This window comes from Hypoxylon trugodes (assembly GCF_022578975.1).
Source record: "Hypoxylon trugodes strain CBS 135444 unplaced genomic scaffold F4822scaffold_5, whole genome shotgun sequence".
Classification (NCBI taxonomy): Eukaryota; Fungi; Ascomycota; class Sordariomycetes; order Xylariales; family Hypoxylaceae; genus Hypoxylon; species Hypoxylon trugodes.
Window position 1 is genome coordinate 338,661 of NW_026250020.1, and position 25,753 is coordinate 364,413.

The window sequence follows — 25,753 nt, forward strand, 5'->3', positions numbered from 1 at the left end:
ACTATGCCTAGATTATACGCGGATCCTACATAAACTGAGCCTAAGCCAGTCTGCTACGTTACACAACGACATTACTTCATCAATAGCAATATCTACGATCATGTCACAATCAACAATCACACACTTAAGATCTCAAACTTTTATAATGGTAAAGCGATCATTACTATAGCTGAACCCTAATCTACACATGCTATGGTGAAAGGGTTTTCGTGGCAAAGGCTCAGGTAGGTGAGCCGACGCCATTGGCCTGCACTCCGTTGACGCGGCTCCCCTCGTAAAGTCCTATATGCCGAATCTTACGCGAATTCGTGAATCCACCAAAGAAAAAAAATGCTCCCAACTAAGAAGGGGAAAATGCACGCCTTGCCTCCTTGCCTCATTCTTCTATGCCGTACAAAACGATACACTCATGACGGGGTGGTATATTATGACCGTGTTGTGATGTCTGTCTGTCTGTCTGTGTAACCTTGATTCGTCTGGTCATTTAGGCGAATCCAAAGTAGTCGCTACCAGCTGTAATGGCCTTGAGGACTTGTCGACGGAGAATGTCGTAACTTTCATATTCGGGAAGATCGAGCTCTGTATTTATTATTAGTAAATCGTATTATAGTAGGTAGCAAGGGAATACTTACGGTTGAAGCACGTGTGGGAACTTGGTAGACGGTCCTTGTTCCCGTAATCACGGTGGATGTTGAATCGGTTGATTCCGTTCATACCCTCGAGCTCCTTGAAGCCATTGAGTGGTACTTTGCTGGTTCCCGTGACGAATTGAAGAAGCTTGGCGCGCTCTTCCTTGTCGAACGATCGTACTGCCCTCCAGAACCACTGGATCTGCGGGGAAGACGGCGTATAGTTGTGGTACTCTGTGTTACTCTTCCAGTCGTCGATATCAACATCAGGTAGACCCGAGATCAACAACTCTAGCTCTTGTTCGTTGAAGATGGAAATAAGTTCGGCGGGAATGATCTCGTGGAAACCTGTTTCAATTAGTATTGGTGTAATAAATATTGGGATACTCCGAAATCTTACCTTTCAAGAAATGCTCCATCTGATCCTTGACCGAAGTCAGAAGCTTATGTTCGACTACTAGACGCACATAGTCGTGCTTATTTTCCTCCGTGACAGGTACATTGCGGCCATTTTCAATGAGATCATGGATTCTGGTAACACCAAACTCATCATCCTCAACCGAAAACGTCTCAGTGATAATATCAGTGATGTCGTTATGCAGCATCCATGATAGAGACTTGTAGTAATCAGGGTCGAAAGACTCCATATCCTTGACCGAGACTGGCTTGCCCAAAATTCGTTTGTAAACCGCGCGAGAAAAGTAGCAGTCGAGTAGGCGACCTTCGTATAGGGCCTTGCCAATGATTCGTCCGATGAACTTGAAGAACATGAGATGTTCATCGTTGATACCACTTAGCTTGTTGGGGTGGAATGTCGTGCGGTCGCTTGAAACGGGAACGAATAGGGCATAGTTGGCGTCAAACATCTGGCGTGCGAGAACCTGGAACCACTCTCTGGTGACACCACCGGCGTCAACACCTTCCTCGCCGTGGAATCTAATGCTTAGTTTACCAAACTTCATCTCTTCGCCTGTCTTGAAGTAAAGCGACTTGAATGAGTCATGGAAAACTTGTTCTCGGCGGACCTGTAATTGTAATAGCGGGTGAGGACGTTGGCTGACATGCTGTTTATTGTGGACACTTCGGTTGAACCAGTTGCGCTTGTTATCGAATTCTAAAACCTTCGGGTTCTTGACAAGGTGCGAGAATGTACCCTTCATTAGTGATGGGTTGTTACGTACGAGTTCGTTGAGGATTCGGCGATGCTCTTCCGTGAAGGTGAAGAAAAGACCAGCTAGATGAGACTCCGGTTGGGGACTCGATAACACCATCTCCTTGCTTGCCTGCGCTTGGGAACTCGTCTCGTTTTGGGCAGTGTCCTTGCAGACAACCATCAGCGCCTCTATCAAAGGTAGTAGAATAGTGGCTACATTAAGTAGGCTTTCACGCTGGCGGATGGCGCTTAGGCAGGCACTCAACTTCTCCCACAAGGCGTTGAAGGTCTGGTTGCGGTAAAGCGTGGCGAGTAAGTCTTGTTTCTTGGTCTCGTCCGAAGTAGTACCTTCTGCATCCGATTTCTTCTGGGCGAATAGATGGTCAAGTGCTGTCAGAACACGAAGAAGTTTGTTCTGGTCAGATGCGCCAGGAGAAAATTTGGCTAAAGCAACACCTTGGATCTCTGTACCGGATGCTGCGTTCTGGATATGCGGTAATAGTTCATCCAGATGGACGACTATCTTTTCACTCAGAAGCTGAGCCTGGCGAGCAAGCTCTTCCCCGAAAACAAGCATCGCACCGGGAATCACGGAGAGATTCTTAATTGTGGAAAGGGTCTCCTTGAAGGTCTTAGAGCTGCATTCGCGGGCCACGAAGATTTTGATGATAAGTGTTAGGTTGTGGACTGGAATGACAGGCGGGTGGAGCTGTCTAATTCTCTTGAGCATTGCTTGCTTTTCTGCCGCCTTAGAAGAATTGGCCTCCACAGTCGAAGTTCTCGACGGCGCATTTTCCGACGATTCAACAGGAGCATTTGTGGTTTGTTCACCCGTCTGTTCCGCTGTGTCCGCATCTCCACCTTCCGCGGTATCGGGATGCTCAGATGCTGCTGCGGCCGCGGAATCCGTGGGTGCCGTGGTTTCAGATGGCTCTGCTGTATCCGTAGGCGGTGCATCGAGGCTCTTGATAGCTTCCGTAGCCTCCTTTTGTTTACGATCTAAGGCAAGTAGCGGGCCCGTCACTCGACTCAATAGTTGAGAGAGGCTGTCCATGATAGAAGAGCTCTCCATAACGAGGTCGCGGTCTAGGAGAGCAAGTAAAGAATTGATAGCGTATTTGTTGGCCTTCGTATCCTTGCTCTTTCCTTTACGGCTGAGACTGCGTTTGATACTACTAGTGCTGACTCCGTCGTGCTCAGTAAGGAAGAGAGAGGGGACGTGAGGGTTCTGATCTGCTAGGTAGCAAAGCAGATCAAGACATTGCTGTACAATTAAAATAGGAGATGTCTCGGAGCTCGCCTGAATGGGGTTGCTGTTGCTGATATTTGTGAATGTTCGTTTCAGGCTTTGGGGTGTCTGAGTCTTAACATCGATGGTGTTGTCCTTAGGCTGCTTTGCTTTGATAGAAAGCGAAGCGAAACTTCGTTCGACGGCATCGACATCAGTCGAACCCTCCTGCAGTATCTTAAGCAAATTGCTAACTACCTCGAATCGGGTTTGTCGGTTTTCGCAGACATCCTTGAATAAGTATTTCAGTGAACTTTCCAGTGACCCGCCTTTCATATTGATGAACATGAGACGAAGTAGGGTATAGACACCGGGTTTGTCTAGCATCTGTACGACAGTCTTTCGATGAGGCTTGTCTGCTTCGGTATTTCCACTAGCTGGAGCTCCATCTCGTGGACGACTGGTACCAGAAGATGCTCGTTCGTGGTGCGCAACGGGATTAGAAGATCGGACAAGTCGGCGTGCTTGAGCTGCTAAATCGGGTGGCAGGGAGTCAATAATGTCCGCGCCTTGGTCCATAAGAACCTGCTCGCGGAGAGCAGGTGGGAATGTCATTAGTATACTAGCTGTGTCCATGTCTTGGGCTTCGGCTACCTGGCCTGGAATCGCTGTTTGTCGACGCATCTCTTCCCGCTCTCGTCGGCGTTGCTCTGCTCGCTCTTGTTGTACAATTTCCAAGCGAAGGTCATCAGGCAAGGCATCCAAGAATTCTTGGAAAACTTCTGTTTGTTCTCCTGAGCCTCCTGGAGCTTCTCGAGCTTCGGCTCTGCGGGTGCTGACTGTCTGCGCGATGACTTCTTCCCGGAATTCTTCGGGAAGGGCCTCTAAGTAGTCGGGGTCAATACCCAATTCTGTCACGTCGACTTGTTCGCCTCTAATCGTAGTGAAGGCGCGCGGCCGGTTCGCATCCGCTTCATCATCTGCCGCAACAGGTGCTTCATCAGATGTTTCCACACCCTCCATAGCATCTGGCTCCGCACGCTCACCCTCTTCGCTTTCGTTAGCGGTAGTCGTTTCTGTTTGGGTTTGTGCGGCTGATTCAGCAGCTTCTCGTTCACGTTCTTCAGCCTCCTGTTTCTCTCGGGCTGCCTTTTCTTCGGCTTCCTTGGCCTCCCTGGCTTTTCTTTCTTCTTCTTCGCGCTTCTTGCGCTCTTCCTCTTGTTGCCGTTGGCGTTCTGCTTCTTTAGCTTTACTCTCCTTCTCGTGTTGGATAGCGGGTGGCACGAGATGAGAGAGAATTGCTGGAATAAGTCGATGCGATTTTTCCGTGTGCTGTGCCCCAAAGATCATTTTTACTTCATCCGTCCACCTTGTTATCGTGGACTCTGTTGTGAACGAAGTTGCTTGGGTAGGTTCTTGGTATGTCTCTCGGCGGGTGTCAGAACGCGACTCACGCACAAGAGGAGCAAATGGAAAATGCATGTCATGGACATCCCCTCGAGGTCCCTGTGTTATCTGGAAATGAAAAGCATGTCCACTGCGACTTAGTTGAGCAGGAAGGGAAGCGACAAGATCATTGATGAGGGACATCGGGCTGTCGATGTTACCGCTACCAAATAGGCTACCAGGGAATCCCAAGCGAACCAACCCTCCGAGATGAGAGGGGCGTGGGGATCCATCCCGACCAGTATCGTTACCTCGACGAAGCAGAGGATTCAACCCATCTTCGTTGCCAGCAGGTCGTTGGTCGTGTCGATTACCTCGTGAGAACCCTCGTGGATCTATTTATGTTAGCTAATAACCCATTTTCCTCCCACATTGTGCATCGTGTTACGTGGATGGAAAGGGTAATGAAAAGTATGTTTTTGACGTACCGCCAAAAGTGTTGAGAGGATCTCGAGATCCCATCATGAACGGGATAGGAGGGAAGGGACTGCGAGTACCGTGTCTATGTCGATGATGATGGCCGAGAATAGCTCCATGTGGTTCGACCACAAGAGTATCCCAACCTAGACTCGGTGCCCCAACATCGCGAGGCGGCGCGTCATCTTTAGGGGAAAGAAGAGAACAGGGTTAGCGTCGCATTTGAACCCTCTCGCCCTAGATGAGAGAGATGGAGGAAGGGATATTGACTTACTGGGAAAATCGTCTTCGTATGCGTATTCATCATCTATGTCGTCCTCTTCATCTTCATCCTCTAAATCCTTCGTTAGTAGGTTGCGAGCTCAGTAGTATTCCCGACACTTACCATCCTCGTCGCCTTCTTCCATATAGCGGCCATTGAGGTCATCGGCGTGATCAAAATCTTCTTCTTCGATAGCACGCATAATGTTTCCAAACCGACCTAGCCCGTCGACGTCATCAAGGTCTCGCAATTCGGCAGCTTCTTCGAGGTCTTGGGCCTCAGCTTCGTAGTCAATCTCTTCTCCCTCATCATCATCTCCTTCATCGTCTGTTTCACTTTCCCAACCTGAGGCTCCATCGTCCTCTAGATGGTCATTGCCATCGACAATTTCGATACGGTCATCTGTTTCGTCGATCTCATCAGAATCCATTTCGTCGTCGTCATCGCTACCATCTTCATCATCTTCATCCATATCTTCATCGTCATCATCGTCATCTTCCATTGTGACTTCGATGACTCCGTGATCTCCTGACAGCCCCTCGATGGGACCCATTCCTTCTAGATCCTCGTCATCATCTCTTTCGCTGACGTCCTCTTCGCGATCTTCCGATTCGTATCCGATATCATCATCATACTCATCATCATACATCTCCTCGTCGTCATCTATTTACGTTAGCATACTTCTAAACAAAGACGGAATCGTAGGATACATACCATCGTCTGAATCTTCTGAATAGTCGCCATCCCTATCTCTGCCAGGCTCCAACATACCAAGAGCCGAGTTTCGGTAAAGATCCGGAGTCTCTTCTCGGTCCTCGATATCTGAAAGTGAGCTGGCTGAGAATGTCTCCTCATCGGCGTTCTCCTGGGTCGCTATGGCCGGGATTATGTTGGAATGGCTTAGGTGGATGGCAGTGCTGGTTAAGATTCGAAGCACGCGAAGGATATACTTAATTGTTCTCTTTACGGGTGGGAAGGCAAGGTCGATGTCCGCAATAGAAGAGGTAAGCGCGGCAAGATAGCCTTTCTCATACATGAGGCGCCGAATTTGAGCTTGAGATCTTTCAATGGGGTCTTGATTACCCCGAGATGGCACCGGCGGATCTTTGTCCTTCTCGCCCATCATGAGATGCATGATTTCCGCTAGTGCAAGCATCCTGGTATATCTACTATCGAACGGCTCGCCCGACGTGGCGGCGTCCTTGTAAGACCTTAAAATCGTATCTAGTACGAATTTTCGGACGAATAACAGATCAGGCTCGTCATCGTAGTCGTACTTGTCTCGGCCCTGCTCAATAGGCTTCTCGCCCGTCTTACTTACAAGAGCGACTAAGAGGTTCTGCGTCTGGATAGATGTGGCGTATTTCTTCTTATGCACGAGCGTATCCGAAGCGCCATCCATGTGACTTGAGTACAGCAGATCATTAAGGAGATAGTTCAAGACGCTTGAACGGGGCTTAACGGGGGTGTTCGCGAAAAGTGGCGCGCTCCTCTTGAAGTTAATGAATTCCACTTTCGTACGGTTGTAGCTCTGAAGCAATTCAGTGAGACAATGTAGGAGGAAACAGCGGTAGATGAATATTGGATGCTCATCGGCCCTGAAGGATGGCTTGTTTTTCTTATCTTTGCTTTCAGCCGCACGATCTTCTGCATCAGGAGTACCAGCAGCTGATGATTCTTGGTCACCAGCCTTCTTCGTGTCCTTAGAAGTTTGGGATGGTTCCTTATCATCAACCTCCTTGTAGTTCAACAACTCACAGAGTAGGAAGTGCACAACACCATCGGGGTTCTCAAGTACAGGACGTTTCGTATCCTGCGCATGAGACTTGGAGGCATCTTGTACCTGTTTATCTTCACTCTCGGTAGACGGTTTGACATCCTGAATGGTTAAATCCTCGGTGGCACGAACGGTAGGTGCTACATCGTCCTTCGGGGTATCCGGTTTCGGCTCCTTGAGGACTATTGTTTGCCCACGCGGAACATCTGGAGGGGCCCAGCGGCTAAGCTTTACCGTTTCGTTTGTAACCTCGACAAATAGTCTCGGGTCTCGAAGAGCCACATGGGAGAAATTCCTGGCATAACCTGCGGGATCAAGAGGCCGTGCATTTCGGCCACCAGCAAAGTAGGCCCGAATCTCACTTCTCATGACTTGCTTGATAACCTCTTCGTCTTCCACAATATGGCGAAGGATGGTCAATGTGTGAGACGCAATTCTAGTCTCGTTTAGACGTAGAGATCCCGCGCCAGAAAGCTGCTTTACAGTAACGAATAGACGCTGGAGGTTCTTCTTGTCGCCGACCGACTTTGCTATGGAACGATCGCGAGTCAATATAACCAAGATCCGTAGTACGGATACAGCCAACGATTCTTCCTTGCCTATACGCGGTAAAATTTCTAGAATCGAGCTCAAGAGTATCTGACGATCATCCTCCTTTACGTTGAGATCTTTTGGAGACCAGTGTAATTTTTCTATAGGATCGTCCTCGGACGCTGGACGGTTCCACTTTATCTCCCCTGGCTGCTCGTCATCGCTGAGAAGAATCTCGAATACTAGTAGTACGTAAGGTATCCAGGGTGCTAATTCATCGTTCGATGGAGAAGACGGAACCTCGAGGAAGCGCAAGAGTCCGTGTACATTGTCCTTCAAAATATCCGTAGACACTCGGAAGAAAGTTTTGTCCTGCAGGAGTAAAGAAAGAAGGTGGGCATAAGCTGCGATGCTTCGTCCATTAGGTTTCAAATCCTCGTCGAGTGTGAAAGATATCAAAACGGTAGTCAAGGTCCTGCCTATTTCTTCTTTCGTGGATGTATCGTCACTGGGTGATCGCAGTATAATAGATGTAATCAGTTCTGAAACCTCGTAGGTGGAGTCGGGATGTGCTGTTATGACATCCATACATCTATCAATGAGGTTATCGCGTAGCTTGGCACGTTCTTCATCTAGATCTTCTTTAGCTATAGCTGTTCTCTTTGCATGATCCTCTTCTGCGATCGATTCAGTTGAACGACCCTGGGCTGGAGTAGATGATGCAGATGTCGCGTCATTGTCATCCCGTGGAATAAGCGGAGGGACAGGCGTATCTCGATCACCATCACCCGACAGGGCCACGGTTTCCGCTAGCCCGCCGAGAATATCATCCTCGAGCGAAATACCAGGCGGCAAGACCGGGTCATTGTCCAAGGCCATACTATCCTCTTCGGCCTGCGCATCACGGTCTACCGGGGGGGCGGGCTCGTTGTCCTTATTATCTGGCATGTCCTGCTCAGGAATGGGGTTTCGAGTACGAACAAAACCCGCCAAGTGAGCTCTACAATACTCCAAGGCCAAAGCTTGGTTACCGTTGGCTCTGTAGATACCTTCCATTGCGAGATCCTCCGAGCCGTCAACCGCACTCACGACAGTTGAAATATCTCCTTCTATCTCGTTCCAGGCAAAACGATATGGCTTAGGTTGCAGATATTCAGGGGGGGGGTTCTATCCAAATTAGCTTCTAATCAAATAATCAAGATGATGGGGTGAGGAAGCCTGAGACTAACCTTGTCAGAACGTTTATAGGCATTACTTTCCGAATCCGCCAGCGAGATAGACTTCAGGATACCAATAATTTTAGCAAGGATGTGGGCTGAACCCTTTTCAGCCAACGGAGAGTCCCATAATTCTCTCATTACCGGAAGTACAGCCATCCGCAGCTCAACCACTAAATTGGGAGCAACTTGCGAATCGATGCGTCGATCACCAGAACTTGAACTCGGGTTTTTCGGAAGAATATTGATCTGGCTCACAGAGTCCGTAATTGTCTTGCCGTTGACTGCCATGGCGTACAAGTCCAAAATCTTCTTCATCCCAATGACAGCAAGCCGAGACATGGACGACTGCTCCCCATCCTTGTCTTCTTTGCAGATCTCGCTCTTAAAGGTACGCAACATCGTGTTGAGCAAATCTACTCCGCCATATTTCTTGAACGCGATTAAAACGGGCGCAATAACCTGCGTTGCAGATTGTCGATCTGAACGAGCTACTTTTGTGTTAGTATTGTGAATATCAATAAGGACAATGAAATGCCGCTTACCCTCAATTGTACGATTGACTAGCATTTCGTGTACTGCGTGCAGCACAACAATCCAATAGTGGAAGTCCTTGCTCGTTTTCTCCCGATCAGGTAATTCGAATTGCGCTAGGATCGTCTGAGCTAACTCCTCGGTAAGTTGCAAGTGGTGTACTCGCAAGTATTGATCTCGTTCGCGACGAGGTAACAGAGCTTTGCCGAGTGTCTGAAAGAGTGGGAACGTGGCCGGCATCAAGGAATGTAAGAGAAGGCGGAGTGTCTTGTAATTCTGGTATCGTGGGCTTGATTGTTCAATCTTAGAAGGCCCATCATTGGAGCTGCCATTCTTAGCTGTTGCAAGTTTCCACAAAGCACCGGATGATAAAACATCAGGTAGACTCGACTCTTCGGAATCAGCAGTGACAACATTGTCAGTACTCGGCGCGGCAGCAATGTTTGACGCACCCTGTCGGTCTATAGCCTGACCCGGCCTTCTACTTGACCAGTTCTCAGGTACACTGCTAGAAATGGCTGCCTCTTCCAAAATGACTGCGCGTAGCAAGGGACCCAAAGACTTAATCAGACGGTTATAATAGTCAAAGACGTTTACAGAATGGAACGTGACCGTCTGTGCCCTTGCTGAAAACGGGAAGCATTGGTAAAGAGTCTTGATAAGAGACTGGGTGTTTAATAGTGCTTTCGCTAACTTGGTGCCTTGAGGAAGTCTCTCCAGAATGTCAGGTTCAATCTGGTCTGCCAGATTTACGTCAGCCTTAAGGAATGGCGAGAAGTAAGATCCGGCTTCTTGGGCTTGTGTAACCGGTTGGAGTACATCAATTGCAGCTTGAGTCCGCTTTAGTAGTGAGGGCAACCCGAGAATTGGGGATGTCTCAACTAGCTGAGACACAACTGATTGCAAATTGCGAGATGCTAAAGAATCCCCAAAGTCATGCGGGAGACTCGGCGAAGTACTAAGGTCAAGAAGTAACTCTATTCCGCCATGCTGGATTAGAAGCATCTTCAGGCTCGTGTTACTGATGTAGTGGGACAGAAAGTTGGAAACTGCATAGATATAAGGCGTGATAGAGGACGCATCGACTGTAGTGCTGTCCGATATCGATTCTTCATCCTCTGTTTGCTGTACGCTCGCGTCCGTCATCTCAACGTCGGCATCATCGACGGTAGCAACAGCCTTCCCCTTGCCTTTATCTGATGTTACTACTCGAGGCTCACTCAACAATCCCTCATTAGCTATTACCTCTCGACCTTGCGAGTCTTTCACGAGAAGCTTAGCTCCCCATTGGGCATCTCTAGCCTTGACATGGGCGAGGTGGGCGACTCGAGCGATCATATCTAGTACAGCATTCGCAATAGCCGGCCTAAGAGATGGATGATGACGAGCAAGCTCATCAAAGTTGCCTCCAACATTTTGTGCCAGGTGCTCATCCGTCGCCATTACTCGGACATGCTCGGGGCTCTCGAATATCTCGAAATAACTATCAAATGCGCGCGACGCAACAACCATCTTCATGCCATAGTTGTTTAAAGATATAGCGTTTAAGACGGTCGGCACAATAGTAATGGGTTCTGAGTTAGGCAAAATACCACGTGCAAGTGGGCCATTGCGAGGCGCTTCTAATTCCTCTTGCGAAGGAGGGTGCGGGCGATTGTCGGGCTCAAGAGCATCGACCGTAGGGTCGTCCGAAGGGGAGTCAGCGCTATCTTCCCTTTCCACTTGAGTCGAATCCGTTCCACCAAGTTGTCCCGTAGGTACCGGGCGACCTGTCAAGGCTTGTAGATAGCACTGGACTAAGCCTGCCTCAGAGATAGCCGCAAAGCTGGTAGGATCGTTGTTAAGAAAGTCACTAAGTATCACAACGGCATTGGTCCATACGAGCGAGCCGAATTTACTCATGTTCTCGATAATATCGCGTAAGCTGCGAAGGAGTGCGGATTTATCAACGAGATTCCTCAAAAGTCTGTCAGTATTACCACCGAAAGCAAACGCGTTAGACATCAGATGATGGATGAACTTCAAAAGAAACTTGAGGTTTTGCTGCTGATAGAACGGTATCTCGTAATCAACAATCTGAGAACGATGAGTAGTGGGAGTCCCTTTGTCCTCTGAGATGAGTGTTCCTGCAAGTTCAACTTCATGGGTAACTAGGTTTGTAATGGCCTCGAGTCCGTCGGCATTGATCAATGTCTGGAAAGAACTCTGCACATTGTACACGAGACTGTCTAAGAAGGTGACTAAAGTGCCGTATGTGCGTTCGGCTATGTTGGATCTGGTGTTTAGGATCTCCACCATAATGTCCAAAAGACCGGCCGAAATTATTTCAGGCATATTACGCGATGTGTTGTTAGCCATAGACATTGTAATGTGGAGTGTGAGAGAAAAGAGCTTGTCACGCCACTCGTCCTCTTCGCTCCATTGTTCCCCAGAATCATCCGTCTTCATCTCCGCAACTGCCTTCCTAATGACGTAGAGGAGCACGCCGTGGTTTACAGACGCATTTAACGCCGAAAAGATGTCGGGTAGCTTATGGTGGAAACCTGATATGGCCTCTAGTAATGAGAAGGCAATGGACTGTAAATCAGTGGGCACGAACGTGGCGCCATCGGCAGCAGGATGGATCAATTCTGCGAGTTGATACACGAGCTGGAACCGTCGCGGCTCGTCATTATCTTGTCTAAGGACTTTCTCGATGAAAGTGGGTTCTATGTGTATATATGCCAAATTTTGTATGGCTAGTAGGCGTGCCTTAAGTGCTTGGCGTCGCGACTCAACTGACCCCGTGAGAGCTTTAGCGACTCTAAGTCGGTTCAAAAACTCGTACTTGGCCTCTTTGGGGAGATCTGCCGGCGCTCTAGAAATAAGCTGGTATATGGATGCAGAGGTTACCGAGCCATGGGATATCTCTAAAGACTTCAGACCGGGTGTGCTACTTTCATCTCGTCCTGTAGCCGGAGATCGAGCAGCAGAGGCTGGACTATCGTCCGAGGCTCCTTGGCGATTGGCGCGAGAAGCAGGTTGCGCACCCGCAGTAGATGTACTGCTTCGCCTCAGGGGCGTCGGTGTTGACGGAACGTTAGAGCTGGTACCTCGGTCCGGTAGGGACTGTTGCGTTGGTCCAGAAGAATTGTCTTGGGTGGGGTAGTACGTAAGTTTCACGTCACCCCAACCACTCCACCGCGTTTGTGAGCCTGAGTTCTCGGTCGAATCCGCCTTTACTAGAGCACACAAGTCGTTCGCATACATAGTGGCTATGTTCTTTGGCTTGTCTCTGTTCTTACCAGCGGAGCCCGGTGTAGAGAGGACCGTCATATCCGATGATTTAAAGACGGGCGTCTTAACGAAAGGCTGAGCAAGCTGCTGCACACGATCAAGATCGATATTATAGTGGTTTGAGAGTAAAGTCGTGTGCACTTGTCGAGTTGTCATCCCATGAATGCGTTTAACCGATGCTTGATAACGCTGGGCAAGCTCCACACCAACACGCAGGGTAGCACAGAGGACGGTGAAGTCGGTGCTGTTGAGGAGATCGTTCAGGTAGGAACTGCTAGCATATATACTACGGTTTCCGCAGTGGTCCAGAAGCATCTGGGTGAACTTCAGGATAGCTACGATGAGATGCACATCGCCATCCTGACCGTACCCAAGCTCCGAAAGGTTGTGCGATTTGCTCGATTGATCCTCATTATCGTCAGAAGAACTCGACTGTAGCAGAACTTCACAGCCGAAATCTCTACTCTGCGGGCCCTCGTTTAACTTGTATGTGGAGCAGAACAATTCCAAGATTTCGTCAAACCGATTCAACAGGGGTATCCAGTGATATAAATCACCTCTCGGAAAAGGCCATCGTGAAGGGAATGTGGCGAGAACTGTGGGTAAGAGAGGTAAAGGAGTAGAAGTCGCACTGTCGACAAACTCCTCCAACCAAGGAGACTGGAACAGAATAAATTAGTAACCACACAGCAGATAGGTATTACTCGAGAACACTTACCAAAGTCTCCTTGTGTTTGGGCTGGATGGTCTTCGCTATCTTTCCCATGGTGAAGGCCGGGGCGGCAAAGCCGCAAGAAATATGTCAGCTCCCCCTCCACTACCAGAAATCATGTAATCGGGGACGACAATTTGGCTCGTCGTGCGGGAGCGCCCAAAATATCTTGGACGACTCCTCTTGTATGGTATATCGAGATGTTCTTCGGTACACAAGGTGGGGTGACGGGATCCAATGTTGTAGAACCGATGCGTTGGAGGATTGAGCCTTGTCCCCGGGATGTCAGCCTTGCGAGGATCGAAAATTCCGTATTCGTAGACACTCGAAAAACTTCACCGCTGCACTGTCGAATGGTAAAGTCCAAGGAAAAAACTCGACGTGCTACAAAAACAAAGGATTATGCCGGGGCAGTTGGGTGGATGGTGCACGGGTGAGGGGCGGCTGATAAATGATGATGTGAGGCGTAGATATGATTCCAGCGCGGGCTGTCTAGAAGCTAGGATTAGGTCGGTTCAGGCGGGTGCAGGCCGCTGTACCGTCGTTCTCCAGGTTCAGATCAAGAGTGCTGGGGTATTGATGAGTGTAGACATAAAGTGAGGTCGTCCACTCTAAATGCCTAGTTAGTAAAAACGGTCGGATGGTGGATGCGATACAAAATATGGCGGAGTCGAAATATGTTGAAAGTGTTGAAAGGAAGAAAAATTACCTACCAAATAGATTTTAGTTTAGAGTTGTTTGAAAGCTCGCGGTGATCGGATCGGCCACTACCATTTGCGTAATGATTGCAGGGTGGGGCACGGTTGCTTGCTACAGCTGCTGGATTGCCCCAAGGTTAGGTACCTGATTGTGGAGGTATGGAAGTAGCAGGCAGTCACCCTTGACCGTCCTAGAAGGCACGTACGAATATGAATGTACTTCTCTAGGTAGCTTACCAGGCAGCCAGGTACCTATCAGGTAGGTGCAACCATGTACCTACCCCAGTAACCAGGGAATTTTACAGGGCAGGCAAACCAAACTTCCACTTACAGGGCGTGCTTACCTAGGTACCCAACCGTGTTTAAAGCTCTGTCCGCACCTCACTTGCGGAAGTTCTTTGTCTGCAAGCGCGTCCGGCAAGACAAGTATACCGAGGTACCTAGATACATATAAACATTCAAACACCCGAACGTCTCTTCAACAACAGTATTGAAATGTACGATCTCGAGAAGATTAATAGATTATTTAAGGGGCACACAATGCAGTTACATCTATAGGTATCCCTCAAAAGTACTCCGTAGAAAACAAACCGATTAATCGGATCCTTCACCGGTAGGAAAGTTGTTTTATAATCCTTTCGTCTTTCAGCCCAACGAGCAAAACAAGTCATCATCGATGCTGCATACAACACTGATTGTTACTTCTAAATAATTACATTATACAGATTGGCGGGACTGTTGCTGCCCAGTACTCTTTTCGAGCCCTAATTTACACTGCCAAGGATGTTTGGATGGGTTAGGTATTTATTGTCTCCATACCAGTACTACATGTTGTATCCATATGGATCTGAAGATTGTTGATTCAAGTACCTATATGTAAGTACGTACCCAGATCAATACAGATGGAAATTCTAGAGATTCATTATTTTTCCATATTCATAATACTAGCTCTACGGAAATGCAAATATATCATAGCCAGATTACCCGATGGTGATTCTTCTTAGAAAGTATAGGATCCATTTCAAGGAACTTCGGAACATTCATCAAGGTACTCAGGTACCTACGTATATACTCCTCGCAGTCACATTTACAATATCAACGTTACAAATGGGGATAGCTTCGTCTCAGACTTCAAAGGAGGAAATCTAGTACCTCGCCTCATTCAACACTTAATTAAACAAGTTCTTTGAAAGTTTACATATCGAACGACGATTTCCAATAGATTCCAATGCTGTCATCACGCTATGTGGGATGGATGGGTGTATTAAACGATCCAAGCGCCCGGCAAGCCCCCCACGAAACGTCCTCACGGACCACAAACGACGCCATTAGCGTCATCACCCTGGTCGAATCAGAATCCCTACTTCTCTTCCATAATGCTAGCGGTTATAGGCCGTTACTACTCAAAAATTCTCAATCATCACGGGCTTGTGGTTTAGTGGTATAATACTCCCTTAGCACGTGACAAATGATCCAGACCTAGATGGCTTGCCGTTGATGGAATGATAATCATCAATTGTCAAGCTTGGGAGTGGTCCGGGGTTCGATTCCCCGCGAGTCCATCGCATGGAGGTTAGATTCCTCTTGTACCGCCAGTTTTTATTTCTTTTTTCTAATATTTGAAAGATTTTTTTTATTTTTATTTTTTAGATTCATTTACAATCGCCCAAGAACAGAAGCTTCGCTATATTTAGGTAGGTATGCCTTCCGACCTCTGTCGGTCGCAATGGATTTTTTATGAAATAGATGCATAAGAGAACCTTCAATGTTATTTTTAATCGCTTTTTGTCGGTACCTCGTAAATTATACACCTCTCATCCACCATCTTCCGCCATCATATGAGCCTGGATCACTTGAAGTGATTCAATTCATTCATCCCGATTCCACCGCTCGAGTAATACACTCACTAGGCATTCTGTTTCTTAAACTCTTCATACTGCTCATAGATCGACCGTTCAAAAACCGCCGCCAATTCGGTTGCTTCAACGTCTCCAGCCGGCACGAGATTAGTAAAGACTGATCCCCATAGGCCAGCTTTCCTATCAACCCACCACTAGAATAACTTCGAGTTAGCAGCTATCGCTGGAAAGAGAAGAATATAAAGGAGATAATAGCAGGCTTACAATCAGATTAGGAAATCCACCCCAAGCCATAGTCCCGGCTCTTTTCCTATCAGGTTCGTCTCGAGTTCCAACCATTCCACCAAGCGCTTGGTCTATTATTTGATGATCCATATCGAACGAATTGGCATAAATTTGTCGTACCGCCTCTACAGTTCTAGCCGTCTCGTTCAGCGCTTCCCTAACGTCGGGTCGCAGCTGTGGCCGGAACAGCTCATCCGCCATTTCCTTACCCAGTACCCGACCATCATTCGCGCACAGTGAATGCAGGAGTTTCGCGTAAGTATCTGCGGATGCCCAGAGCCCTGCTCCTCCATACGCATCGTCTTTATCCCCTCCTAATTGATGAAAGTACATATCTCCGGGTACCAATTTGCCCGGCCCAGCCCTAGTACTCGATTTTATCATGCGTGCTTTCATCTCGGGTTTCGAATCGGGCACAAAGCTGATAAGCGGCATGTCCAATGGGTCCCAGACGTTAGCCCGCATGTAGTCCTCCAGAGAGAGACCAGAGAGCCTTTCGATTAGTTTGCCCGCCACGTCGTAGCTCAAACCATATTCCCAACTCTCGCCAGGCTGACAGACGAGGGGCAGGGTACAGTCACCTAGGATAGTCCTAGAGTCTGCCACAAGAGGGCCAGTATACTTCTCTAACTGTTGGAGTTTGGCATTGAATAATGGGTGAGTGAATCCAGAGGTATGTGTGAGTAGGATCCTTGTAAATATGAGTAACGCTCGATCAGATATGGGTTTAGCAACAGCACATACCTAAGAGTGAGCGGGAACTTCCTGTCTTCATATATGGGTTTTCCTCCTTCTTCGAAACCCGCGAGGACTTGTAATGAAGCGATCTCCGGAATCACTTTCGTGATATCATCGTCCAATCCAATCTTTCCTTTCTCGACTTGCTGGAGTGCTGCGACCGCCGTTACGATCTTGGTGTTTGAGGCAATCCACATCACACTATCTAGCGCGAGAGTCTCCCCGCGGGCGTTCTGACCGAACGCCTTCGCATACTGGAATTTGCCCGTGGCGTCCCCCGCAGTGAGTACCACGCCAGGCAGTCCACCATTCTGGCAGGCGGCCTCAATAATAGGTTCGTGGGAGAATTTGGCCATTGGATACTTCAAGAATGCTTCACAACAAAAATACAATGTAGTAAAGTTTACAGCCCTATCTCCGTATGAATGCGGTTTATATCGACTCTTATATACTCACCTAGATACCTAGATAGTTATCCGCGACCGATGCAAGCAATCCGGTCCCGGGGCAATATTGGCCGCCGAATAAATTAGTAGTTAAAAGCTATCTACCGCTAGTTATATGTGACTAGGCGGCGTACGATGAATCCGCATTTCTCTTGAACCTAGAAGTCCACCGCAACTCCCAGGAATAGCATGATTAACCATGTTACTAATTCTATAGCAAGGTATAACATTCAATCTAATTGGTCAATTGCACCTAGGATATTCAAAAGAACCTCTTGGTAGTCTCAAAACGCCGACAACCTGCATAACCGCAGTTTCGATCTTGAACTAACAGAACGTAGATCTCAAGGCGTAGAGTCAGTGTTCCTGGGGCCACAATATACATAGTAGGCAGGTCCGCAACTAGAGGGCGTATTAGTATATGACCCCACTCATCGTATGATAGTACCGTTCTAAAGAGGCGCGGAGGTCTTGTTTGATGTTCGGAGTTCTGTTTGCTTCAGTCTTCCTTATAAGTGACATTCTCTGTATTAGCTGATTTGTATATAACAAACACCCTTTGGAAACGTTCGATAGTTTGATCGCTATCAAGTTTCGTATACTCTTAAACCATATGCGCAAGACAGTGGACAGCAATACTCAATCATAAAAATCGGAGTTAAACCAATGCCCTCGGCGATAGCAAGCAGAATAAAAGTATCTAAACCAAACACTGCCAGCGGATCATGATCTCATACCCTTATAAATCCGGTGCAATTCTACTACTCAACCGCGTGGTTTATTATGAAGCATCGCGAGATGAGTCACCCGGCGACGAAAGACAATAGTAATTGACGGATTGAATTATTGCCCGGTTTCCACACTCAAAACTAACGGCATATCCTGCCTAGTCGCCCGGCGTGGTCCCCGGAAGGATAGCACCGCGTCGCGGCTCCGCTTTAGGGTCGCGAGTTACTGATAGCTTTGACGTCAGGAATTGATACCTTCTTGTTTTTGATGTTTAGCCAAATTTGGTATAAAATGCTTCACTGCATCTAGTAAATATTTGTACAGTACTCGCTTAGCCCGCTACGGACTTCCGGTGGGGTATCAACAGGTTTCACAAGATCTTCATATCAATTCGACGGTACGAGTCTCAAAAGAGTCAAGCCAGGCCTTATAGTTCTTCTTCCCACTTTCAATGTGCGCAAAGTCATAAGCGCCAACTCGTCGAAACGAATCGCCATCTTCATCTTTCGCTAGTATTAGACCAACAGGTCGATTCCCGGACCTGCTAAATGTCTCCGGAGGTCGAACGATTTCTAGAAGCCAAAGGTAGGGCCCGAATTGCGATCCATCATCCCCCCCCTCATCGGTGTCCAAGTACTCGATAGAGTGAAACCCGTGGGTCTCATCTTTCTGCAGAATAGTTATTTTGGATTTCTTTTCGTATGTGACTCGTTTGATCCTTCCAACCCCTGTGATGCCGCCGTAGGTGACACCGCTAAATGGGGCTAGGTCTGATGATAATTTGACGGTGGTGCTGAGAACTTGGAAGCTTTTGACTTCTTTGCTAGGTGATTGACGCCTGAGGATACGGCCATTAACTGACGCCCAAGACCATGAAGACGCGCGGTATACAGTAGGCCGAGGCTGATGTCTAATGACTGTCCATAATAAATCCACGACTAGAGTCATCTCCCAATGACCCGCTAGATACCTTCCCAGTCGTTGATCGGGCCAAAGCTTATCTTCTCCGCCCAGTTTCTGAGCAACACCCGATATAGCGACTAGTTTATCCGTCGACACGGACATCTCACGATGACTATAATCGTTAACTATGCTCCACCATTGTTCAACACGGTTGCTCAGGAGTTGGGTGCTTGAGCTATTCTCTCCCGTAGTTCTATTCTGAAAACCAGAGGTTTCTGGAAAGACGTTATGCTGCAACAGAGTATTGGCATCAGTTAGATGCACTAGGGGAGGGAGACCATGGCTGCCTGTTAGCTGCTGCCTTGATGCAACCAAGACACTCGCTGCTGTTTCTGGCACGGAGCCTCCATCGGCTAGGGTATCGGTAGCGCAGGACCAGACTATCTGCTCGGAGCTGAAATAGAGAATTCGATGAGATAACAGAGCTTGGACATAATTAGATTACTGTCTATAAGATATAGTGGTTGCGGAACAATTATACCTTCTTGTAAAGTCCAAGCTCTCAAATTGATCGGGTCGTTGAGAGGTTGGTTGTATTGCTCCAAGAGTAGCTCCCCTACAGTACCATCACGACAACGTACATGTGTAGCGAATGTCATGGCGACATTCCGGATGCCTAGAAACCCGTCATCGCTTGTTTTCGCACTTGCTACCACAATAGTCACCAAGGCGGAACCATATATAGCACCCATTCTGTTGATTTCAATCAGTTTCTGCCTGTCGTCATCTTGCACAATACACAAGGCGTCTACCCAAAGATATGGAATTTTAAGGTTGTGAGTGACGTGAATAGCATCCTGTATCGTCCTCGAGAGTTCTTGGATATCCACACCTTCTTGCATGCTATCTAGGGTTGCCCGAGTTGTTAGTGTTTTCGGGTTGGTGCCCCAGCAATAGCTCAAGGCCGCATATGAGAAATCTCCTTGTATCTGCGCGGTGCTCACCAACTGGACAGACTTTAGTTCATCGACTTTGCTTAGGTCTAGAAGAAAAGCTGGCCGCGCGGGGTCATCTTCCTTCTGGCATTTGGGGTGTTTTTCTAGGCACTCGGACAAATGAGCTTTCATCCACTCCGAGGCATGACGAGACCCCACGTCGAGATTGGAGGGAAATTTGGTGCAATAGGCCTCAGCAGGATCACCTAAATAAATGAGTTAGCTAAACCCTTTCGTGCTATGAATCATATATCCTCACCCCGCCAGGTATAAGCATCGAAGGTAGGAGGAAATGATGCATTGTGCATTAAAAGTGGTAAATCTTCTTTGAACCAGTCTGGTACGCGAATCGAGTCTTGTTTAAAGCCTACATCCCACAATATCCCACGCCCAGTCGCGGCGTCCCAAATGCTATTTGTTGGTATTGCATGCTCCTCACCAACTAGCTCAACTGTTGACCAACCTGTGGCCACCAAAATCAGTTGTAGGCGGACTAAGGGAGAATCAGTCCACTTATAACTGAAGAGATACTGAAAGAACAAGCAGCCCTGGTCGGCAGCTTTGCTTGCGTCACTGCAGTTGCCAGGAAATTCGAATCTAGTTTCAGCTTGGGCTGTTCCCGTGTGGCGTTCCGATACGATATCAAGCACCAAATTGCTGCAATGAATACACTCGTGTGTCACTGGGTGATAAGGTTGTGTTCTTTTGTCGGGAACAACGGCCATTCTAAAGCAACAACGGTTGTCCGAGCAGATACTCCGTCGAAAAAGACCGAAAGATGGCCTACCGGGGCCGCTGATTGGCTTCGCAGGGGATTCTTAACAAACAGAAGCCTAATAACTCGCAGCCAGGAGGGGTAGAAATCTAGGCGGCGTAGATGAGTCAGCATACATAGCCAATTGAATTGCCTCTACGATGTTGATGGAATGAACTTTGGTGTCTTAAGGACTGTATAAAACGGCGCATCATGGGAATTCCTGGTTTTTGTAAGAAAATGGGTGGGGACTTGTCCGATATAAATTGGCTCTATACGAATAATGTATTTCCTCTCCCTTTTTCCCATTGTGACTGTAACAGCGCTGTAATATTTGTGACCTTTATATGAGGATATGGATTGGGATAAATCATCATATTATCGCTGCTTTCATGACCGCGTGTGTTCTGTACGTCATAGCTCTGAGTGAACTGCGAGTGGCTGATTACTGAAACGAAGTCCAGCGGGAGTATATTTAGGGCGTATAAGTATAATGACTTTTAAAGTTCCTCTCAAACTTAGCTTGTACTGACTTGACAGATCTTGCCATGTGTCTTAAGTATAACGAACATCTGATTAAACCTAATTATTATACATTTAAAGGCGCTATAATCCTATAACGCTAGAATAGGCAGAAATAAACGAAGCGGAATCCTATGCTTCCTCGGTATAGATACCTGTGTACCCCCAAAAGTTTTGGAGTTATAATTGGTTGCCTGTTTAGAGACAACAATACAACAATCCCTTGCGCCACAAAATTGTAACAAGTAATAAAGCTATCTTCAAGACAATGTTCATCGGGAATACGTACGCTTATGATTAACAATGCACGGGACGCCAAGTGGTTGGCCAAATTTCATCATACATTACAATCCACTCTACCACTGCAAATGCAGGCGGAAAGGGGTTGCATCGATCTTACGAGCCGGCTAGCCAATGGATCTTCTTTATGCACATGCAGCCTTTAGAAGGTAGGCAATGCATTGTGTCGGGCTTGAAAGACAACTCGAAAACGTAACGTGACTGTGAAAATAAGAGCGTTGGTGCTGATGCTGAGTCTTTCACATGGAATTCCTCTTTGAGCTTAATTTAGAAACGTTAACACATAATGTTAAATATTAATGGGTGAGATTGATATACCAGCCCATGAAATAGAAGAAGGGTAATGTCATGCTTATAAGATAAGAATTCTATAGTGATGTCACGTTATTTGATATGTGGCGGGAGGGAAATGGTACGTGATGATGCAGTCTGAGTTAAAATTATGATCATAGATATTTTTCTGTATCTCCAAGACAGCAGAGACATTCGCAGCTTTTATACATCTTGTACATCTTGTGCTACCTGAGCCGATGCGGGTTACCCGTTTTTGTAAGGCGTGGTTTTATTAGGTACTTTAGTAGATACGGTGGATTTACGGGTAGGTGGTATGCGTAAGTCCCCTAAATAACTGGCAAGCTGGCAAGTAAGCCCTGAAAAAGGAACATTCGAACCTGAAAACCCCTGAACTAAAGGTAGAAGTGGGCTTCAGGGCTGTTAGTGAGCGTTATTAGTGTGGCGCTAGGCGCTGTACTACAAAGCTACCGTCCTTCCATAGCGCTAGAGGGCGGGAAATAATACTCGACAAAGGCCCGTGCACCGCAATTGGATTCCCATATTCTAGCACAAGTATGTACATTATATGTAGGTATGTAACTCCACAATCCTAGTCGCTTTTTAGTCAGTTCGTGCGAAGGGGGAAGGGGAAACAATTACAAACGACGGTCAATCTGAATACATACATCCTTTCAATTTCAATTTCAACCTTTTCCTTCTCTTTCACTTCGTCTCATGCACTTTATTATATTTTCTTCTTTTTTCATGGTCTGCGATCGATATTGAGTTACTCGTAGTAATTTGTTTTCCTCCCGAGACAGATATAACATCGATTTAAGTCCGCCGCGTGTCGCGTTGCGTTTGTCGATTCCTCGTCATCTCCTGAACAATACTTCCAAGTCGATACCCTAGGTACATAGACTCGATACGATACATGACAAACACCCAAACCACGACGACAACCTCACCCCGATCTTAACCTCGCCGAACCACTCGAATATCTTCTTCATATACCACTGACTGGTATCCATCATGTCGGGCCCAGAGGAGCCGCATTCGTCCGACGCCGCTCCCCAGGTTCATGGGTCGCCTGCTCCCTCGGACAAGGACACGGTAGGTCAATTACCTTATTTTCACATGCAAGACCCCTACTCTCCCTTGTCCTACCATATCTTCTAGCCTGGGTCGATTTGTATCTAGATACATAACAACACGCCACAACACAGAAAACATGCTGACTCCTAACCATGTAAAGGACACCTTCGAGGATGCTGTCGACACAGGATCTGTAAGATCTCTAACAAACCGCAAACTTTCCCCTCGACCCAGCAGCGGCGCCACAGATAATACGCCAGGTTCCCCAGAAAGTCCGCCCCCTAAGGAAAAGCCAAACGGGGATATATCAGAGGAGAAGGAGAAGGAACAGGAAAAAGAAAAGGAGAATGGAGTGGACGTTGAGGATGACGCAACCACGAAAACGACATCGCAATCTAAACGCATATCGGCTGCATCTCTGGACAATGTCGACCTTAGCGATGGTGCCACAGACCAGAAGCCGCCGAAAGGTTCGTATTCCGGCTTATCGAAAATGGAGGTTACATCCGCTAATGTACATGCAGAAGAGCAACCGCCTATAGTAGTGCCAGAAAAACAACCGTCCAAAAAACTATCCCTAAGCAATATTGCTGCTTCCCTCCCTTCAATGCCATGGTCTCCTTCTAATGCAGAGTCACCCCCGAAGACAAGTCCGAATCCAATTAACAATCCTGGCCCAATTACAGCCCCAGCACCTGCGGCGCCATCCCGAAAAATTACAGGTCCATTCTCCTGGTTATCACGCAATTCCACACATAAAGACAAGGATAAGGACGTTCTTACGTCACCGCCTGTTACCGCCAGCTCACCCCGAAGAAACACAGCAAGCTCGATAGCTACGTTAACCAGCAACCCGGAAATGATGCTTAGTAAACTCGAGGAAGAGAATGAGGACCATGGCGGCCCTCGCCTGTCAAGGAATAGCTTGAAGGATAGATTTAAGATGGTGCGAATGCGAGAAGAGGCCGGAATTTCTCTTTCCCCCAGCGATGACGATAAATTCCCAGGGACAACCCTAGGAGTTGTGAGCCCGACCCGAGAGATCACTCAGGACGGAACTCCTGCCGCACAACCTCCACCATCTCCTTTGCCCTCGAATGCGGATACGAATTTAGCCCCTGGGACTGTCTCCGGCGTATCTGCTGGGCCATCAATTATTTCGGATGCTCAAGTCGATTGGGATTTATGGCAGTCAGTAGTATACGAGGGTCCAGCTGCTGTTGCAAGGACGAACCCAGAGGAACTTAATAGGGCCATTGCTACGGGCATACCTAATGTGATTCGTGGTGTAGTCTGGCAAGTCCTTGCTCAGAGCAAGAACGAAGATCTTGAGAAAGTATACAGGGATTTAGCAACGCGAGGATCGGACAAAGCGCAAGACAGGAATAGCAACAGCACATCAGTCAGCGTTTCAAGTAACGGCAACCTAAGCTCAGACAAGGAAGCAGTAGCCTCTTCAGCGTCTTCGGTGCATTCAGAAGTGTCTGGAGCTAGTGGCAAGAAGACGTCACCGCCATCTGAACCTTCAGAGGCGGCCCTGAAGGCCCAAGCGTTAGCTACCGCGGAAAGGAAACGAAAAGAGAAAGAAGATGCCGCAAATATACAGAAACTCGAGAAGGTTATCAAGAGGGATCTAGGTGCGCGGACAAGCTTTTCAAAATATGCCGCAGCTGCTGGTCTACAGGATGGCCTGTTCGGTGTCTGCAAAGCCTACGCTCTCTTTGATGAGCCCGTCGGATATGCGCAAGGGATGAACTTCTTGATTATGCCCCTCCTTTTCAACATGCCAGAGGAAGAAGCCTTTTGTTTGTTGGTACGACTGATGAACCAGTATAAACTGCGCGACCTGTTTATCCAAGACATGCCCGGACTACACATGCACTTGTATCAATTTGAGCGATTACTGGAAGATTACGAGCCCGCTTTGTATTGCCACCTACATCGTCGCGGCATCTCACCTCATCTATATGCGACGCAGTGGTTCCTTACCCTTTTCGCATACCGGTTTCCCTTACAACTGGTGTTGAGGATTTACGACCTTATTCTTTCGGAAGGCTTATCAGCGATTTTGAAATTTGGAATTGTTCTGATGCAGAAGAACGCATCGACACTACTTACTATGTCCGACATGTCTCAATTAACAACTTTCCTAAGGGATAAGCTATTCGACGTATATATCGATCAATCACCAAGCGCTGGCAGCATTCTTGAGAATGGCTTTTTTGGTAGCAGCTCTTCGAGCGCTGATAAGGAAGTCTACCGAGCGGATCAATTGGTCCGGGACGCTTGCGAAGTGAAGATTACACCTGAGGTTCTTAAAGCATACTCCACCGAGTGGGAAGAAAAGACGCGTGCCGAAAAGGAGCGAGAAAAGGAATTGGAGCAGTTAAAAACGTCAAACCTAAGCCAGGCTATCAAGATCCGAAAACTTGAAGAGCGACTCGAGGCAAGCGATCGAGAACAGGCTACGGTAACAACGGACCTTGTTCATACCAAGATCGAGAACGAAGAATTGAAGGATAAGAACGAGAGTTTAAGCGGCCAAGTCAAGGAACTTCGTAACGTCATCGAGAAGCAACCTGAAGAGATAGAGCAGAAGTGGCAACTCGAGCGTGAAGACCTCATGAAAAGGAATGAGAAAGTACACGAGGAAAATAGGAGGCTCGAAAAGGAAATGCAGGAGCTTGAAGAGGAACTCGTGCAGACTAAGATGCGATATGCTGAGGTATGTAAAAATCATCGATCCCATATACTCCTTCCCAAACTAACAAACATTTCCAGATCAACTCTCAACACGAGACCCTCCAAAGGAAATGGGCAGACCTTAAGCGACAATTCGCATAAGTCGAATGCTTTCCTCTCCCTGCTCTCATTCAAGACCTCCCGGTCCGCCACTTTCACGTTCTTGTACAAAGTAAAAATACCCCTATGGCTGTTGTAGTTAGCATGTACCAGGTGGGAAAGAAGGGAGCAG

At 47.6% G+C, this 25,753-nt stretch overlaps 4 protein-coding genes and 1 non-coding gene across 5 annotated transcripts; 2 read left to right on the forward strand and 3 right to left on the reverse strand.

The window, feature by feature from the left end:
- Nucleotides 1–124: 124 nt before the first annotated feature.
- F4822DRAFT_240233 (uncharacterized protein) lies at nt 125–13,455 on the reverse strand. The gene is made up of 10 exons (XM_051454285.1): nt 13,189–13,455; nt 9,206–13,130; nt 8,673–9,151; nt 5,850–8,610; nt 5,259–5,798; nt 5,148–5,207; nt 4,885–5,058; nt 1,030–4,791; nt 633–977; nt 125–579 (listed from the first exon to the last, which is right to left on the reverse strand). The coding sequence occupies exons 1-10, from the start codon at nt 13,234–13,236 to the stop codon at nt 485–487; spliced, it is 12,189 nt and encodes a 4,062-aa protein (XP_051314040.1). The 5' UTR covers nt 13,237–13,455; the 3' UTR covers nt 125–484.
- A 1,849-nt stretch (nt 13,456–15,304) lies between these two features.
- Nucleotides 15,305–15,442, forward strand: F4822DRAFT_t62. The gene has a single exon. It is a non-coding gene; the product is annotated as a tRNA-Ala (tRNA).
- Nucleotides 15,443–15,543: 101 nt separating this feature from the next.
- F4822DRAFT_240266 (beta-lactamase family protein) lies at nt 15,544–17,718 on the reverse strand. The gene is made up of 3 exons (XM_051454286.1): nt 16,769–17,718; nt 16,004–16,715; nt 15,544–15,933 (listed from the first exon to the last, which is right to left on the reverse strand). The coding sequence occupies exons 1-3, from the start codon at nt 17,116–17,118 to the stop codon at nt 15,787–15,789; spliced, it is 1,209 nt and encodes a 402-aa protein (XP_051314041.1). The 5' UTR covers nt 17,119–17,718; the 3' UTR covers nt 15,544–15,786.
- F4822DRAFT_443366 (heterokaryon incompatibility protein-domain-containing protein) lies at nt 17,719–20,560 on the reverse strand (the record flags this gene model as incomplete). The annotated part of the gene is made up of 3 exons (XM_051463100.1): nt 17,719–19,325; nt 19,382–20,041; nt 20,095–20,560. 3 exons carry the CDS (start codon nt 20,558–20,560, stop codon nt 18,319–18,321), a joined length of 2,133 nt encoding a protein of 710 aa, XP_051314042.1. The 3' UTR covers nt 17,719–18,318.
- Nucleotides 20,561–22,251: 1,691 nt separating this feature from the next.
- Nucleotides 22,252–25,752, forward strand: F4822DRAFT_240371 (RabGAP/TBC). The gene is made up of 3 exons (XM_051454287.1): nt 22,252–23,249; nt 23,304–25,504; nt 25,561–25,752. The coding sequence occupies exons 1-3, from the start codon at nt 22,916–22,918 to the stop codon at nt 25,621–25,623; spliced, it is 2,598 nt and encodes an 865-aa protein (XP_051314043.1). The 5' UTR covers nt 22,252–22,915; the 3' UTR covers nt 25,624–25,752.
- The last annotated feature ends 1 nt before the right edge of the window (nt 25,753 follows it).